Genomic DNA, 19404 nt, shown 5'->3' with positions numbered 1-19404 from the left:
TTTTGTGGCTTTTCAATGGCAGAATAAAATGCATCAAAGACTGATGAAAAAAAAAACTGTGCGTGCCTTTCATCTGTGCAATACAGCGAATGTGGTCCCTGTAAACGGCAATAAAACTCCCAGAGTCCCCCGGGCAGCTGTGTCTTCTGGCTTTGAAATTGGATATTTCCGTCTCACAGGAGGAGGACTTGTACATAAGCGGGGATTAGACAAGTATCACAGGGAGAGATTTTATGGCCTCTGTTTCTTTTATGCCCAGCTGAGCGTCACTGCTGAAGCGCTGGGAAATACTGTGTGTACAGCAGTTGCACTATGCAGTCTGAATGGACTGGCTGCGCTGCTTCCTAATCTATAGCTGTAGTTGGTGGCTGCCATCTTTGTACCCTTGGCAGCCGCCATCTTTGTCCCCTTGGCAGTCGCCATCTTTGTCTCCTTGGCAGTCGCCATCTTTGTCCCCTTGGCAGTCGCCATCTTTGTCCCCTTGGCAGTCGCCATCTTTGTCTCCTTGGCAGTAGCCATCTTTGCCCCTTGGCAGTCGCCATCTTTGTACCCTTGGCAGTCGCCATCTTTGTCCCCTTGGCAGTCGCCATCTTTGTCTCCTTGGCAGTCGCCATCTTTGTCCCCTTGGCAGTCGCCATCTTTGTCTCCTTGGCAGTAGCCATCTTTGCCCCTTGGCAGTCGCCATCTTTGTACCCTTGGCAGTCGCCATCTTTGTCCCCTTGGCAGTCGCCATCTTTGTCTCCTTGGCAGTCGCCATCTTTGTCTCCTTGGCAGTAGCCATCTTTGCCCCTTGGCAGTCGCCATCTTTGTACCCTTGGCAGTCGCCATCTTTGTCCCCTTGGCAGTCGCCATCTTTGTCCCCTTGGCAGTCGCCATCTTTGTCCCCTTGGCAGTCGCCATCTTTGTCCCCTTGGCAGTCGCCATCTTTGTCCCCTTGGCAGTCGCCATCTTTGTCCCCTTGGCAGTCGCCATCTTTGTCTCCTTGGCAGTAGCCATCTTTGCCCCTTGGCAGTCGCCATCTTTGTACCCTTGGCAGTCGCCATCTTTGTCCCCTTGGCAGTCGCCATCTTTGTCTCCTTGGCAGTCGCCATCTTTGTCCCCTTGGCAGTCGCCATCTTTGTCCCCTTGGCAGTCGCCATCTTTGTCTCCTTGGCAGTAGCCATCTTTGCCCCTTGGCAGTCGCCATCTTTGTTCCCTTGGCAGTCGCCATCTTTATCCCCTTGACAGTCGCCATCTTTGTCCCCTTGGCAGTCGCCATCTTTGTCCCCTTGGCAGTCGCCATCTTTGTCTCCTTGGCAGTCGCCATCTTTATCCCCTTGGCAGTCGCCATCTTTGTCTCCTTGGCAGTGGCCATCTTTGTCTCCTTGGCAGTTGCCATCTTTGTCCCCTTGGCAGTCGCCATTTTTGTCCCCTTGGCAGTCGCCATCTTTGTCTCCTTGGCAGTCGCCATTTTTGTCCCCTTGGCAGTCGCCATCTTTGTCTCCTTGGCAGTCGCCATCTTTTTCCCCTTGGCAGTCGCCATCTTTATCTCCTTGGCAGTCAGAGCACACTCAGCTGAGTCCAGTGCAATTAAATACAGCGGAGGAACACAGGTGGAACATGGCGGCAGGTCGCTTTTCCTCAATGGTCACATGTGCAGACTTTCATTAAGGGAAGGGGTTGGGCTGAGGTCCAGTGCCTTGGGCAGCACCGGACCTAACCACAGCCCTGGGTGCAGGTGGATTTTACTGGTAATACTATAAAAAGAAAGGCTTTGATATTAACTGCTTGCACTGTAACCCATAGCAACCATTCAGAGATTTGCTTTCATGATTCTATCTAAACTAAGCCAGTCAAACACAAGCTTTGATTGGTGCATGTGAATGATGGCAGTGGGGCAACTTTGCACAAATGCCGCTTATGGCCCATTACCAGCAGCCCTGGTGGGCCCACTTGCCATTCACCTGTGATCCTGTGAGGATATAATTAAGATGGCAGTGTTGGCCTGGGGTCACCGTTAGGAGAACAAGAACCGCCAATTCACACTCAAAAAAAGTGGTCTTTTAAACTAACGAGCCCCAAGAGATTAAAGAGTACATGTGTCTGCCCAGCTGCTACTGAGAGCCCCTCCCAGCATGCTCTGCAAGCCTACAGCAGATGGCAGGTGTTGGGAACATTAGCATCATAATAATAGCCCGAGAGCCACCGTGACTACCAGATTTTAGGACTCAGAGGTAATGTAATGAAAGTTGCAAAGACAGGACCTGGTCTTGTAACCCATAGCAACCAATTCACTTGAACAATAAATCCCTCTTTAAGGTTGGCACACAAACACACATATATAATATAGTAAATAAAGTACCCCCTATTGTAAAATATAAGGATAAGTCACTGAGGAGTTCCATGACTACTTGAGGCCAAAGTCCGGTGATGGAACTCCAAGGTGACTGCTAATATTATTTATTATAAAACAAAAGTTCCAGTGAGTCATGTGACAGAAATGACATCACTAAGCACCCATTATAAGTGATGACATCATTAAGCACTGTTTTCAGAGCAATTTGACAAAATTGGAAAACTGGGCAGCAAAATGGAAAATTAGGTTTTATTTTGAAAAGTGCAAAGTTATGAACTTTGGTAGAAATAATATAAGGGCGAAGACACACTGGGCTACTAGTAGCAGCTACTTGTCACGGCTACTAAACTCCAGAAAATCCCCTGCCATAGACAATACTGAAAATTGCCTCTGCTAGAACACACATAGAGACAATTATCAGTAAATGATCAGCATTGTCTGTTTTAGTAGCCACGACAAGTAGCTGCTACTGTAGCTCTGTTTGTCTTCACCCTAAATTTGAATTACACGCTAAGGGCAGGGGTACAAGGGGCACAATGCCATCCCACCGGCTAGAATATAAATGTTTCCTCTGAAGACAACATCGGGCGACTGCGGGACATCACGGTGACGCGTATGCCATTCTACCGGTGATTTACATTCTAGCCGGTGGGATGGCATTGCGGGGAGATTAGTCGCCTGCGACAACGGAGATTTGTCGCGGTGCAACTAATCTCCCTGTGTACCCCTGCCTTAAGGGTGAAGACACACAAAGCTACCAGTAGCAGCTACTTGTCGTGGGTACTAAAACAGACAATGCTGATCATTTACTGATAATTGTCTATGTGTGTTTTAGCAGAGGCAATTCTCAGTATTGTCTATGGCAGGGGATTTTCTGGCATTTAGTAGCCGTGAAAAAGTAGCTGCTACTAGTAGCTCCGTGTGTCTTCACCCTAAGGGCTCTGGCATATGGGGAGATTAGTCGCCCGTGACAAATCTCCTGTGTCTCGGGCGACTAATCTTCCCAAAATGCCATCCCACTGGCGATGTAAATGTAAATTGCCAGTGGGATGGCATACGCGGCGGCAAGATTTCAATGGAATTGCGCACGAAAATGTAAATCGCTGGTGGGATGGCATACGCGGCAAAATCGCGCAAGTTTCCTCTCGAGGCAACTTCAGTGAAATCGCGCCGCCGCGTTTGCAATCCCACCGGTGATTTACATTTTTGCCGGTGGGATGGCAATCTGGGGAGATTAGTCGCCCGTGAACAGGGAGTTTTGTCGCGGGCGACTAATCTCCCCGTGTGCCAGAGCCCTAAATGGTAATGACCTGGGGGGATCCTTAATTGAGAAGGATCTGGGGATTTTTATAGATAAATATATTTCTAAAGATAAATATAGGCAATGTCATTCTGTGGCTACTAAAGCAAATAAAGTGCTGTGTCTGATAGGGAATGCCCTTCCTAGTGATGCTTTAATGGCAGATTCTGTTAATGCCTATAAGAGGGGCCTGGATGAGTTCTTGAACAAGCAGAATATCCAAGGCTATTGTGATACTAATACCTACAGTTAGTATTAGTGGTTGTATATATAGTTTATGTATGTGAGTGTATAGATAAGTCAGTATGGGTTTATGTGTGCTGGGTTCACTTGGGTTGAACATGGACTGGTCTTTTTTTTCAACCCAAAGTAATTATGTAGATATATATATATATATATGTGTGTGTGTGTGTGTAGCTTTAGTTACCCTTTAAAAAGATGTGCCATTTCCCAATTCCCTTTCCTGCCCCAGATCTGACCCCCATATGCCTCCTAGCTTTTTTTAATCACACAGATATTATCCTTGACCATAAGGTTAGTGGTTGGAAAGTGCTGTGGGACATCCCTGTCCCCATTATATTCCCCTCCATTCAATCCCATGACTGTCAACTGTCACTTGCAGCTTTTCCTTTGTGCCCTCCATCACTGACAGGGGAGCCATCAGTCAACGACTTGTGCATTTTCATTTCACACACCCAGGGGTGCATTCTAACCCCCCTCATGGAATTAAAGACATTTCTAGCCAGTGCACTAGTGGACAGGCCACATTTTGTCACTGAAATCAGCACCTATTAAAGGGGAAATATACTTTTTTGCACTTATTTTCCTTATATAAAGAGTGGAGAATACGTGGCTTTATGATATTGACACTGTCTGTGCATAATGTATGAGTGGGAGCTGCAATACTCCTTGCTTTGGAAGATGCCATGGCCAATGGTTGTCTCCATAGAGAATGCCCACTAAGGGTGAAGACTCACAGAGCTACTAGTAGCAGCTACTTGTCACAGCTACAAAATGGCAGAAAATTCCCTGCCATAGACAATACAGAGAATTGCCTCTGCTAAACACACGTAGAGACAGTTATCAGTAAATGATCAGCATTGTCTTTTTTAGTAGCCACGACATTTAGCTGCTACTAGTAGCTCTGTGTGTCTTCACCCTAAGGGCTGTGGCACACGGGGAGAAATCACCCCCCGGTGATTTACATTTTCGCCGGTGGGATGGCATTTCGGGGAGATTAGTCGCCCGCGACAACTCATCTCCCCGTGTGTCACAGCCCTAAAGGTGCAATTTAAGAATCTATGTAATTAATTAATATGGTCATCTCAATTAAGTTGTTCACAAGTCATGATAACGCATTCACATCTGCTTGTCACTCTGGCAGCATATGGGTGATCAATAACATAACTATAGTGCCACAGGCCAGGGTGCAAAAAGTTGCACTGCCCCCACGCTTATACCCACCATCCTCCTTACCTAAAAGGATACAGTATGCCTAGCTGACCCAGGCTAATCGGCCATGTATGGGCACTACTGACGGGCCTGCCCGACCGATATCTGGCCTGAAATCGGCCAGATCTCGATCGGGCAGGTTAAAAAATGTAGTCGGATCGGGGACCGCATCGGCTCGTTGATGCGGTCCCCGGACTGTCTTTGCCTATACCCATCGTTATAATGCGGCCCTGGGGCTAAACAATCAAATTAGCCTGGATTCTCCCGATATCGCCCACCCGTAGGTGGGGATATCAGGAGAAGATCCACTCACTTGGCGAAATCGGCAAGCAAGCGGATCTGAAGGTGCATGGGGACCTTTAGGTAGTTACATTACATTTAATCTATTTTGGGTAAGCCCACAAATACGGAAATGTGCCCTTTACAGTTTTGCCCAACCTATTCCACTGCTCACATGATTCCCCCCCACCCCTGCAGGCCCGGACTGGCAATCTGCAAATTCCGGCAAATGCCAGAGGGGCTGCTGTAAGATGCCATAGACAGTCACTATTTATTGGGCCTCTGTGTACTTGGAATACCAGGGACTCCCGGTCCAGACCTGCGCCCCCGATATGCCTGCAGAAGAGCACAGTTGATCAGGGGGCTACGCATATGCTCCATGTACTTACGGGGAAACTAAAGCACCGTTCACACGTTTAATTAACAGAGTGCGACGCTGCATTTTTTTTGCTGCAGGTCAGCACTCAAACTGACAGTTGCAAGCAACTTTGGGTGTCAATTGTGACATCACTCGATTTACTCATAAGATTCATGCGAGTTCCCAGCTATAGATCTCTCCACTTCAGTGCCACCGTCCCAGGGCAATCCGGAAGGAGCCCGTGTCCCAAGGTTTGGTGCACACATTGGCTTTCACGTGTCCCGTAGGAAGAGGGGGGGGAACAGGATCTCACACGTCCCGGGGACGAATGGGAACTTTGCATGCAAAGCTTTGCTCACAATGCTCTATCAATCACAGGGAATGTTTCCTGGGCTGCTTGGAACAGACAAGCAGACGGTCTATCCGTGTGTATAAGAAAAATTCTCAGAGAGACAGCGTTTATATACAATCTCCGCGCGCGCTGTTCACCCATCAAAAGCCGCGCTACCCCCCCACCTCCACTAACGCCCCATCGCCCAACCTTCCTGCATTCTATGACAACATTATTTTCTAACGCCCTTGCTGACTCCTACCAGCCAGACTAATCGCTCTCTGCCGGATTCTTCATTCGACACAAGACAAAAGGCATTGTAAGCTGCATTTTTTTTTTAAAAAACTTTACAGACGATCGTATGGGGTCAAACCCTTATTCTTGTTTTTATTACCATTACCATTAATAAGGTCACAACATACTTGGGCAAACCCTTTGTCCAAAAGACGTAGCTTTAAATCAAAGCCTTAAAGAACAACTAAAGCTCAACAAAGAGTTGGGAAAGAAATGCTATACCATATATCTTGGGCTTCTCTACCAGCCCCAGGCAACCAACACTGAAGAGTTACCCCTTTGAGGATGCCCCCCCATAGCTCCCCATCTTCCCAACATGTGCTCTTACTTGAGTTTAGGGACCAACTCCCTATAAACATGCAACATGAAAATAGAAGATTCCCATGACCCCTAAGCTTAGCTTCTCAACAGCAGCCCAGAGCCCACTGAGCATGTGCAGTGCCACTGACTCTCCTAACAGGATCCAGGATGGGGAGCTCCCACGGGCAATTTCAAAGGCATAGTAGATCAGTAAAGGGCTGCTGAACCTATACAATAATAATATAATAAAACGATGATATCTGAGGAGCCAGGGGGCCACAAATACTCTTGGGAGGGCCACATCTGGAAGGGCAGCCCTGAGTTAAATCCTACTGGATCTGAATCTGGATGCAAATTCATAACTAAAAACTTACATGACAAAAAGTCACTTGATTTTAAAGATTCGGATTCAGTTCGGACAGGAGCGTGGATTCGGCCGAATGCGAATACTGCCAAAAAAGGCCGAATACTGAACCGAATCCAGGATTTGGTGCATCCCTAATAAATAAATCATAATGTAGACATTCATTTTGCATTGCTTTCCATTGTTCCTCCTTGATCGCTCTCCAGTGTAACAATGGACGGTAGCGCTGTTTGCTCGTGTGTGCGCTATGACACCAACAATATGCGTAGAATGCAGCCAATAATGATTATACAATATGTCCCACACTCCCTGGGGGGCCCTGTGATGAGGCCCTCGTCATTCTGTTTCTTTCATTATTACCCAATACGACTGCCCCTCGCTGCGCCCCCCCCCTTCCCCTGTTGTAATAACAGACACATCCTTACTTAATATCATAATGCCGTGTAGCTGACATTGTTCCCAGCAGTAACCAGGGCAATAGCAACATCAAATCAAAGTTACTGCTTACGCCGCGTTTCGCTTACTGTCGGCGTGCGGCTTCGCTGAGCATTCTGCAACCTTGTTCTTTTGTTAGCAAAAAAAAAAAATAAGTTTAACCCTTTCACCGTGGTAAAAGCTGAGGCGGTTTTGTCTGTATCCCCCCCCCCAAGTCATGTTGTGTCGGCGCCAGCAGGGAAGATGTTAAGTAACAGCGCATGTTCTAAACAATCTGTCACAGTCCTGGCTGCCGGTATAATTTGCAGGAGTAACTCTGCCCTTGTCTACATTACGGAAAATAAAATATACGGTTGACACAGCTCAAATAAACAGAGGAGGTTAAACAGCTTTTATATTCCCAGCAGGAAAAGGCTTTCTGCTCTTTATATAATCAGCAATTAAACCAAGCAGGCTGTAAGCCCCGGCGCATCTCACCGGCTCCGTGGCAAACAAACCCCCCCCCCCCACCCGGCAGTTAAGGGGTTAAGCAACCAAGGGGGGATTTTTCTCATGCGGAGGCTCAGAAAATGCTCAGAAATCCAGATTTCATCCAAAGACGACTGGGCTAAACCCCTGAATCCAAGGCACAATAGACAAGCTCTGTTCTCACTATATATACAGAGAGTTATAGTTATAAGGGATAATATTTTCAGCTGAATCAGAGCAAAAAACACAGTTACCGTATGAAGGAAGGGTTCCCTGAAATGTATAAAACACTAGCCAATGGCAGCCGGGCAGCTGCTGAACTACCACAACTGCTGGCTGGCAGAGGATTCTGGGAGTGGTAGTTCAGTACCAGCTAGAAGGGTACATAATATGTATTTGTGCAGTAAGTTAAACTATAATACATAATACATTATGGGTTTAATAACCACCCCACCAACATAGAGTCAGGCCCAACTACCTAAGCCATAAAAACATTAGAAACATTTAAAAACATGGTAATAACAATCCGCTGTTTCCTTTCCAGTGATATATTAGACCACAACTTTATACCACTGGCCGGGGCCCACATTTCAACTGCAATGGATCCTACCAGTACTGGGTCGGACTGGCCTGGCTGGGTCACACATTTCCACTGCATTGGACACTACCAGAACTGGGTCGGACTGGCCTGGCCGGGGTCCACATTTCCACTGCAATGTACCCTACAATTACTGGGTCGGACTGGCCTGACTGGGTCCCACATTTCCACTGCAATGGACCCTACAATTACTGGGTCGGACTGGCCTGACTGGGTCCCACATTTCCACTGCAATGGACCCTACAATTACTGGGTCGGACTGGCCTGACTGGGTCCCACATTTCCACTGCAATGGACCCTACAATTACTGGGTCGGACTGGCCTGACTGGGTCCCACATTTCCACTGCAATGGACCCTACAATTACTGGGTCGGACTGGCCAGGTCCCACATTTCCACTGCAATGGACCCTACAATTACTGGGTCGGACTGGCCAGGTCCCACATTTCCACTGCAATGGACCCTACAATTACTGGGTTGAACTGGCCTGACTGGGTCCCACATTTCCACTGCATTGGACACTACCAGTACTGGGTCAGACTGGCCTGGCTGGGTCCAACATTTCCACTGCAATGGACCCTACAATTACTGGGTCGGACTGGCCTGGCTGGGTCCCACATTTCCACTGCATTGGACCCTACCAGTACTGGATTGGACTGGTCTGGCTGGGTCCCACATTTCCACTGCATTGGACCCTACCAGTACTGGATCGGATTGGCCTGGCTGGGTCCAACATTTCCACTGCATTGGACCCTACCAGTACTGGATCGGACTGGTCTGGCCGGTTCCATATTTCCACAGCATTGGACCCTGCCAGTACTGGATCGGACTGGCCTGCCAGGGTACCAGAAGATCTTATGAACTGGCCTGACTGGGTCCCACATTTCCACTGCATTGGACCCTACCAGTACTGGGTTGAACTGGCCTGACTGGGTCCCACATTTCCACTGCATTGGACCCTACCAGTACTGGGTCGGACTGGTCTGGCCGGTTCCATATTTCCACAGCATTGGACCTGCCAGTACTGGGTCGGACTGGCCTGCCAGGGTACCAGAAGATCTCATGATGGGCCCCAGCTTGGAAAATTCCCATTAGCCTATATAACCTTTATAGCACGTGGCATTGTCTCCATCTAGCTGCTGTAAGAGTGGGCCCTGGATGTCAGGTTTCCTAGTGGGTTCTAAAAGGCTCAGCCCGACAGTACCCTTTTTTCAGGACCCCATGACCATTGCACTTTCTAGGGTTACAGAAGGAAAGTGCGTTCCTACAGTAACAAACAAATTGGCCCCCACCACTACATCAATAAATCAGTCTCTGATCACAGATTCTACGGAACACGCGGACCATGTTCTAGGACAGATTGATCTTGAATCAGATACAGTACCTGCAAAAATCACTTAAAAAGACAATAAAAAACATCAACTAAATACATATATAATAAATATATAAAACCAAGTGTAAAATTCAGAACTTGCTTTAGATTCCATTATCAAGGGTTTCTATTGGCCAGGTAGACCATTACATGGATCTCAGTATGATCATGTAGATATCATCTCCCCTTGATGAAGGTGCAGCCATTTAAGTCCTTGGAAACCAAGAAGAAGAACCCACCATTCAACTGGTGCACTCAAATGCAATCCGTCATTAAGATCAAGGCAAGAAGAAGTCCTAAAGAAGAACAGGACGTGTCCACCTCAGCCAAGACTGAATTCCAAAGGCCACCAAAACACAAGATCTTTCCATCAAAACTTAACACCCAGCAACAACCTTGAACCAGTAAACCAAGAACGTTTTCTATCTTTCAGGATCCTATCCTGCATGAGAGGACAGGGACCCTTCCAGATGACTGATTGGTACTCGGTACCTATGTAAAGGATATGGATTACAGACCAGTCTGAGGCACCAGTTCCGTGGACGCGTGGTTTGGCTGAGACAGAAGAAGACGGTGGGTGCCAGGGCTGGGTATGGAACCTGTTCTCCTTCCTCCGAGCCCATCCCTTGTTCACGACCTCTTCCAGAAGAACCTCCAGAGCCCAAGCTGCCCAGAGCTGACTTCTCTGCATTTCCCGCATCCTCTTCTTCACTGGGGTCCCCTGCTTGGGGTGTCGGGGGTATGGGCACCCGGATATCGTCTCCGGCCAGTGGCTGGAAGGGCTCTTTCCTCTCGCCATCAGTCATGATAGCAAACGGCACCTGTGGAGCAACAGAGAAGACTTTGTGACTTTGTAACAGGGAACAACAAACCACTGACGGTTCCAAGTTAGAACTGCAACCGACCATCATGTGATCGTGGGAACAGGAAGCAGCAAACTACAGAAGTGTCCAACTTAAAACTGCAGCTGATGGGTGACCTAGAAGTTCACGTCAATGTGCAACTGGCAGCAGCAAACCACAGAAGTCATAAGGTGGACATTTTTGAACAAGTGCATGGGATAATGGAGGAAATAAAGGGACAGAACAGAGGAAATAATAGAGGAAGTCGTAAAAGTGGGCTGGATTGGTTTAACAGTGCTAAATGCTGGCTGGAATTATCTCTACGTTCTAGAGCCTCTCTCAATAAGGGGCCCAGCACATTAGCTCCCATATCTGAAATCTTTGGATAAAACCTAGTAGGGATGCAACGAATCCAGAATTCAGTCAAGATTCTGCCTTTTTCAGAAGGATTCGGATCTGGCCAAAACGAATCCGAATCCTAAAATCACGTGACTTTTTGTCACATAAACACGGAAGTTGAACATTTTTCACCACGCACTTTGCGCACAGTTCTCTTTAACCCTCTGTGGCCTATATTTAGGGTTCCAATTCGGTTCAGTATTTGGCCAAATCTTTCACAAAGGATTCGGGGGTCAGCGGGATCCCAAAATAGTGGGTTTGTTGCAGCCCTAGTTCTAACCACCCTTGGAGGCAACAGAACCCAGTCCCAAGAAGAAGAGGCACAGGAAAGAGAAGGAGTGGAAAGGAGAGGACGGAGACAGAAAGAGACGTATAATTAAAGTAATAAAGGCACAATGAGAAGATTGAGCAGCCGGGGAGGAAAATGGAACCCACAGCGAGAGAGAGAAATACATTACGGCACGGAAATTCTCAGCATGGAATAGATGGGAATGGGATGAACTGCCGGTGACTGTAGCTAAGTGTCAGTAGGAATAAAGGGGGTTCCATAAGTACCCGAGCAGCACCTCCGCCTGTGATTAGAAGCAATCCCGGAACAGACCGGTTCCCCCTTATGGAAGATAACAGTGTTCTCTCATAAAGGAGAAAAGTCAATTCGGCTCTTTTGTCTGCGATCGGCACTCCCTAATATACATCCCCATGCGTTACTAAGCAGCCCCGCTCCACCGGCACCGTCACACCTCTACCCCTGCATGTGTAACACACATATGTGCCCAGCACAGAGTGACACATCATGCACAGAGTGCCACATACATGTACATCATGCACAGAGTGCCACATACATGTACAGCATGCACAGAGTGCCACATACATGTACATCATGCACAGAGTGCCACATACATGTACATCATGCACAGAGTGCCACATACATGTACATCATGCACAGAGTGCCACATACATGTACAGCATGCACAGAGTGCCACATACATGTACATCATGCACAGAGTGCCACATACATGTACAGCATGCACAGAGTGCCACATACATGTACATCATGGACAGAGTGCCACATACATGTACATCATGGACAGAGTGCCACATACATGTACATCATGCACGGAGTGCCACATACATTTACATCATGCACGGAGTGCCACATACATGTACAGCATGCACAGAGTGCCACATACATGTACATCATGCACAGAGTGCCACATACATGTACATCATGGACAGAGTGCCACATACATGTACATCATGGACAGAGTGCCACATACATGTACATCATGCACAGAGTGCCACATACATGTACATCATGGACAGAGTGCCACATACATGTACATCATGCACAGAGTGCCACATACATGTACATCATGCACAGAGTGCCACATACATGTACATCATGCACAGAGTGCCACATACATGTACATCATGCACAGAGTGCCACATACATGTACATCATGCACAGAGTGCCACATACATGTACATCATGCACAGAGTGCCACATACATGTACATCATGCACAGAATGGAACATACATGTACATCATGCACAGAGTGCCACATACATGTACATCATGCACAGAGTGCCACATACATGTACATCATGCACAGAGTGCCACATACATGTACAGCATGCACTAAGTGCCACATACATGTACATCATGCACACAGTGCCACATACATGTACAGCATGCACACAGTGCCAAATACATGTACAGCATGCACACAGTGCCACATACATGTACAGCATGCACACAGTGCCACATACATGTACAGCATGCACACAGTGCCAAATACATGTACAGCATGCACAGATGGGCACATCCATGTACAGTATGCACAGAGGGGCACACCCATATACAGCATCAGACAGTGCCACATACATGTACAGTATGCACAGAGGGGCACATACATGTACAGTACGCACAGAGGGGCACATACATGTACAGTACGCACAGAGTGCCACATCCATGTACAGTATGCACAGAGGGGCACATACATGTACAGTATGCACAGAGGGACACATCCATGTACAGTATGCACAGAGGGACACATCAATGTACAGTATGCACAGAGGGACACATCAATGTACAGTATGCACAGAGGGACACATCCATGTACAGTATGCACAGAGGGACACATCCATGTACAGTATGCACAGAGGGACACATCCATGTACAGTATGCACAGAGGGACACATCCATGTACAGTATGCACAGAGCACAACTTTCCATGTACAGTATGCACAGAGGGACACATCCATGTACAGTATGCACAGAGGGGCACATCCATGTACAGTATGCACAGAGCACAACATCCATGTACAGTATGCACAGAGGGACACATCCATGTACAGTATGCAGAGAGGGGCACATCCATGTACAGTATGCAGAGAGGGGCACATCCATGTACAGTATGCAGGTAGCAGCATATGCATGTACAGTTTGCATAGAGTGGTATATACAGTGGCATACATGTACAGTATACTAGAATGGCTGATGCAGAGGGGCACATCAATGGACAGTACCAGGGTAGCAGCATGTATATATGGACAGTGTGCAGAGTTTGGTACATACATGTGCATTTTGCAAAGAACGACACATAAATGTACTTTATACAGGGAATGGTCCATACCTGTATAATTTGTATCTACATGTACAGAATACAATCAATGGACCACATATGCACATATGCAGAAAGCAGCACATACATATAAAATATACAGTGCCACATGCATGTCCAGTATGCAGAGAATGGCCCCTACATGTACACTTTGTATGATATATGCATGTATAGTATAAAGAGAATGGCCCCTACACGTACACTTTGTATGATATATGCATGTATAGTATACAGAGAATGGCCCCTACACGTACACTTTGTATGATATATACATGTATAGTATACAGAGAATGGCCCCTACACGTACACTTTGTATGATATATGCATGTATAGTATACAGAGAATGGCCCCTACACGTACACTTTGCATGATATATGCATGTATAGTATACAGAGAATGGCCCCTACACGTACACTTTGCATGATATATACATGTATAGTATACAGAGAATGGCCCCTACACGTACACTTTGTATGATATATGCATGTATAGTATACAGAGAATAGCCCCTACACGTACACTTTGTATGATATATACATGTATAGTATACAGAGAATGGCCCCTACACGTACACTTTGTATGATATATGCATGTATAGTATACAGAGAATGGCCCCTACACGTACACTTTGTATGATATATACATGTATAGTATACAGAGAATGGCCCCTACATGTACACTTTGCATGATATATACATGTATAGTATACAGAGAATGGCCCCTGCACATACACTTTGTATGATATATGCATGTATAGTATGCAGAGAATGGCCCCTACATGTACACTTTGTATGATATATGCATGTATAGTATACAGAGAATGGCCCCTACACGTACACTTTGTATGATATATACATGTATAGTATGCAGAGAATGGCCCCTACATGTACACTTTGTATGATATATACATGTATAGTATACAGAGAATGGCCCCTACATGTACACTTTGTATGATATATACATGTATAGTATACAGAGAATGGCCCCTACATGTACACTTTGTATGATATATACATGTATAGTATACAGAGAATGGCCCAGACAGTAGCACATGTATGTTCAGGGTTGTACATTCATTTTCAGTGTGCAGAGAGCAGCACATACATATACAACACACACACAGTGGGGAATACTAGAACAATATACACACACACACATATATATATATATATATATATATATATATATATATATATAAAGAGGCACAGGCGTCCATACATGTACAGTATTGGGTGACTAACACGCACAGAGAAGCATATAGTCTACATATGATCCTCCAGCTCTGTAGAACTACAACACTTTATAAGGTGGGAGTTGCAGTTCACAGCAGCTGGCGTTTGACATTCCTGATGTACCCAGTACATGCGCTTTCCTAAACCCTACAGAGACAGACATATACACATGCAGAAGGATGAAGTTAGACCATAACATGATGTTAGATTTTATTTAGATTGTAAGCTCTTCAGGGCAGCCACAGTACCATGTCTTAGATGGTTACTAGTACATGCATATAGGGCTAGAGCAGTGGGCGAACACTACACAGACGCTGTTGCAAAGATTACAGGGAGGAAGGAGTTTCCTAACCCACAGAGCTTGCAATCTACACTAGGCTCTCTGTGCTTTATAAACTGCCCAGCTCCGTACATACATGTTTCCAACGCACTAAGTATACACGTCTGATACACGCTAAGTGCACATCTGGCCAGCACACACTCGCCGCAGCCAAATATACCCCCCCCCCCATCCCACGGCCCGTCCCGCGGGAACTGTATAAAAACACAAGCCACATCGGCTGAGCATCCAGTATATACAGTTTATATACAGCAGACACATGTTATGCATACACTGGATTCTACCCCTCTGCTTTGGCATGGCTCTTTTCTTCTTTTTTTTTTTTTTTTAACTTAAATGATTCCTTGTGCCCAAATTTGGAAACAGCGAGGCATTTGTGTAACGCAGAGGAAACAAACACACAAAATATAGATATTCCGGCACCGTATGGTGAAATAAAATCGAATGACAGTCATTTGTCCCTACTGCCCCTTCTCTGCTAGAAATAATTGCATTATGAAGGGACAGGGAACTTCTCTGCTGCCGAACCCCATCATTGATGTAACGCATTCATCTCTATGAAGCAAGTCACACTGGGTATTATTATATACATTGAAACTTGTTTTAAATAGAAAACTTCCACTATAGCCTTGAGAAAAAAAAAGCTAGTTAACCCTTGCTGAGACAAGTACCAAAACAAAGCTGCTTCCAAACCCCTTTTTTAATTTCATTTTATTTCTGAGTATCAGGGCACCTTATAGCCTTAGGAGCTCATCACCCCCAGTATCTGTAGCCAAGTACAACCAGAGCAGCCCCCTCACCTGGGAGGACCCACTGACAGGTTTAGGGGTGCCCAGTTCCCCCCCCCCCCCCCCCATTTACCTTAATTTAACGGATTCCAGGCTTCCCAAAAGCATAGCTCAGCTCCAGTTTACATGAAACTCCACAGTAATAATAGGGGGGGTTCGCAGCAGGTTGCAGACAAATGAGCAAGTTCTTGAGTTGGGGAGGGGGGGTCAGTATAGGAATATATATATCCAAGGGGTCCCCCCGCCCCCGCCAGCGATGGTTGGTCCCAGTGAGGAGGTGCCCGGTGCCCGACAGAAGGATGCTCCGTGTGTCTATTGTACAATCCCGGCTTCTCAGCAGCAGTCAGCGACTTAGTGGTATCCGACTTGGAAAGGCTTTGCCGCTCCGAATGCGTCTCCCTCCTGCGGGACCGAGCGGGGAGAAGAGCGGGGAGAAGAGCGGAGAGAAGAGCGGAGAGGAGAGCGCACTGTGCGGAGCTGCCTCTAACTGTGCCCAGCGGGAAACTTCTCCTGTACCAGAAGGGAGGAGAGCGCACAACTAGCAGAGAGAGGGGGGGGGGGAGGACTGGAGAGGGGAGGGGGCTGGAGAGGAGGAGTACAGCACGGAAGGGAGGGGAAACCATTCTGCAAAGGTAATCTCTTATTATTATTATTATTCCTACACTGCTTGCCCGACTTTATTGCGTAAAGCCCCTCTGTCAGACCCAACCATTAACCAGCCCCCCCCCCCGTACCCATAACTTCAGTGTATCGGCCATTCAGCCACAGTTCCGAAATTCTATAGGGCAGCAAATAAGTTTTCACCCCCAGTTATTACAAATCTCACCCTAAGCCCTTGGGAATTTGGCCAAAACAGAAGCAAAGGGCTGTGGTTTTTAAGGGGTTCAGTAGGTGCTGCTTAGTTTAGTAGGGTGGGCACCTAAAGGATTTTCTTTAGAACTGCATAGCAACATATATACTATATATAGTTATAGTATAAATATATATATATACCTTATATATAAGATATATATATATATATATCTATCAGTAAGAACCCACATCTCACTTTGCACCCTCCCTCCTTCCTGCACCCATATTATCCAATCCATGTAACATAGTAAGTTAGGTTGAAAAAAGACATACGTCCATCACGTTCAACCATAATGCCTATATATAACCTGCCTGACTGCTAGTTGATACAGAGGAAGGCAAAAACTCCATCTGAAGCCTTTCTAATTTGCCGCAGAGGGGAAAAAATTCCTTCCTGACTTCAAGATGGCAAAAAGAGCTATTTCCCATAACCCTGTATTCCTTCACTTGCTAAATACCCATCCAATCCCTATTCACAGGTGTAGGGGGGGGTCATGATAATACATGTGAAGTTGGCCCCAAAAAACTTCTCCGCAAGGGGCCTGGGCAAGTCAAATTGTGCTACTGATAACAGGTATAGTAGGGCAAGATGGCAGCTGTTGGGCAATGAGGCATCATTAGGAGAAAATGGGACTGTAGGGCAAGAGGGTCACAGTACAGCAAGATGGCGACTGGTCACTGTTGGACAACTATAGGACAATATGGCCACAGTAATGCAAGGTGCCAACTGCAGGGACATAATAGGGGAATAAGCCAGCTGCTGGGTAAGATGGCAATAGTACGGCAAGTTTATAACAGCATTAGATGGCAGATGTTGGGGAAGAAGGCAGCATTAGGGCAACTTGATGACTTTAGGGCAAGGTGGCCACAGTGCAGCAAGACACTTTATACCCGTGTCCCCCTATTACTTTGCTGTTTCTGTTGACGTGGGCAGAACTGTGGGTGGGTTGGCACAGGGCTGCATATTGTACTGCCCAAGGCTTTCTTATCAGCTGATGAAACCATAATAATACAATGGTGCCATAAAGAGTAGGTTGGCATTCACACAGATGCCAGATTTTTTTACCAATGTTTTTTGTGTAAATTGGCAGAAAATAACCCTACAAGGCGTTTCTCCCCACACTAATCCACCAATCCGTAGCGCATCAATATTCAGAGGGATTGATCAGCTCATCTTCATTATTGATCCACGGAGATCAATCCCACAGGCGCTTCTCAGGCTCGGCACAGAAAGGCACGGTGTAGGGGCTGAAGGAAGTTGGAAACGTTCAGCATTTTTTCAAAAATCGACCAGATTTTTTTTTTCATGAGTTTCGGAGCTGATTCCAGTGGGACTGAGAGTGTGTTAGACAAGAAATATGGTACACAAAATGATATACAGTAGGACAAATTAGGACTCATTAACTACTGCAACAGTGCACCGGGGTCCTTCTGGTTTCATGGTGGCAGCGGGTCAGGGTCTAGATTTGCAGTTCAGATAATGTAGATGGTCAAAATGGGTTATGGCTCCAGGTGTGGGTGGCGGGTCATGGTCGGGTCCTGGTTACAGAAATTGGACCTATGCAGGATTCTTCCCTGCAAACCCTGGTGCTCCCTAAGTTCTGTGTTCTGGATGGCACAAATATGGGTGCCCTCGGAGACACTTATATGCCTCCTATCCAGGTACCATGGTTTCCAGTGGACCTGGCTGCATTGGGCATGGGCAGATATGGGATCGATCAGGACAGGGTACGAATCAGGACCTTCCCAGAACTTTATTCATGTCCAACAAGGACCCACTGACCTGACACCAACCCTGGACTCACCAACCTGCCACCCAACTTGTTGTTCCAAAGGAAATGTTGAAGGAAGCCGACCCCATTCCCCCACGTGGAACTGGCATCACTATGAATTAGTTATTACTTTTAGTTATTACTATTATTACTATGAAGTAATGTTGTCTAGCAAGATACGATGGCCAAATGGAGCCTGCAGATTACCCGTGTACCCATTCAGGGTGTCTAGGGACTACTCACACATTCAGGGAAACAGGGTTTCTCCACAGCCCAACAGAATTTCCAGTGTGGAACCCGACCCAGTGCCTTCTCGTATTTTGTGGCCAAATTCTCAGTTCATTTCATGACATCACCTCTTTTTTGTTTCTTCCATTTTGCAAATGTTTAAAGACCATATGGAGTATTACTGTGCCAAACCCAAATCCCCTATCAGCCTATATAATGTTGGCTTTCTACCAAGGGAATGTAAAGTTGCCCACTCACCATGCTCAGGAATGCCAGTGTGTGTTCCTTATCTGGGACACCAGAGCGCTCACAGACCCCCGGGATGGGCCAAGGTTGGATCTTTTATCTCCTTAATGACATGGAATCAGTTGATGTCTCTTGCACTCATAATCCAGTGACATGGCAACACCTCCACAATGGGGGGAAGGCTGGCTGCCACTTG

General features: G+C 46.6%; 1 protein-coding gene across 3 annotated transcripts in view; it reads right to left on the bottom strand.

The window, feature by feature from the left end:
* Window positions 1–16616, bottom strand: part of cacna1h (calcium channel, voltage-dependent, T type, alpha 1H subunit) — a 312629-nt gene extending 296013 nt beyond the window's left edge. For 2 of the 3 annotated variants that reach the window (XM_031892925.1, XM_031892924.1), the window contains exons 1-2: window positions 16184–16615; window positions 10393–10706 (exon numbers count right to left, since the gene is read on the bottom strand). In XM_031892925.1, the coding sequence (XP_031748785.1) occupies window positions 10393–10691 (299 nt within the window). In that variant the 5' untranslated portion in view covers window positions 10692–10706; window positions 16184–16615. Of the gene's footprint in view, window positions 1–10392; window positions 10707–16183 lie in introns of all 3 variants that reach the window. The other variant, XM_031892923.1, reaches the window with a different exon arrangement.
* Between the last annotated feature and the right edge of the window lie 2788 nt (window positions 16617–19404).

The sequence above is a fragment of the Xenopus tropicalis genome, chromosome 9 (genome assembly GCF_000004195.4).
Source record: "Xenopus tropicalis strain Nigerian chromosome 9, UCB_Xtro_10.0, whole genome shotgun sequence".
NCBI classification, from domain to species: Eukaryota; Metazoa; Chordata; class Amphibia; order Anura; family Pipidae; genus Xenopus; species Xenopus tropicalis.
Note: the sequence above shows the minus strand (reverse complement) of the source record. Positions and strands in the feature narration are given on the sequence as shown.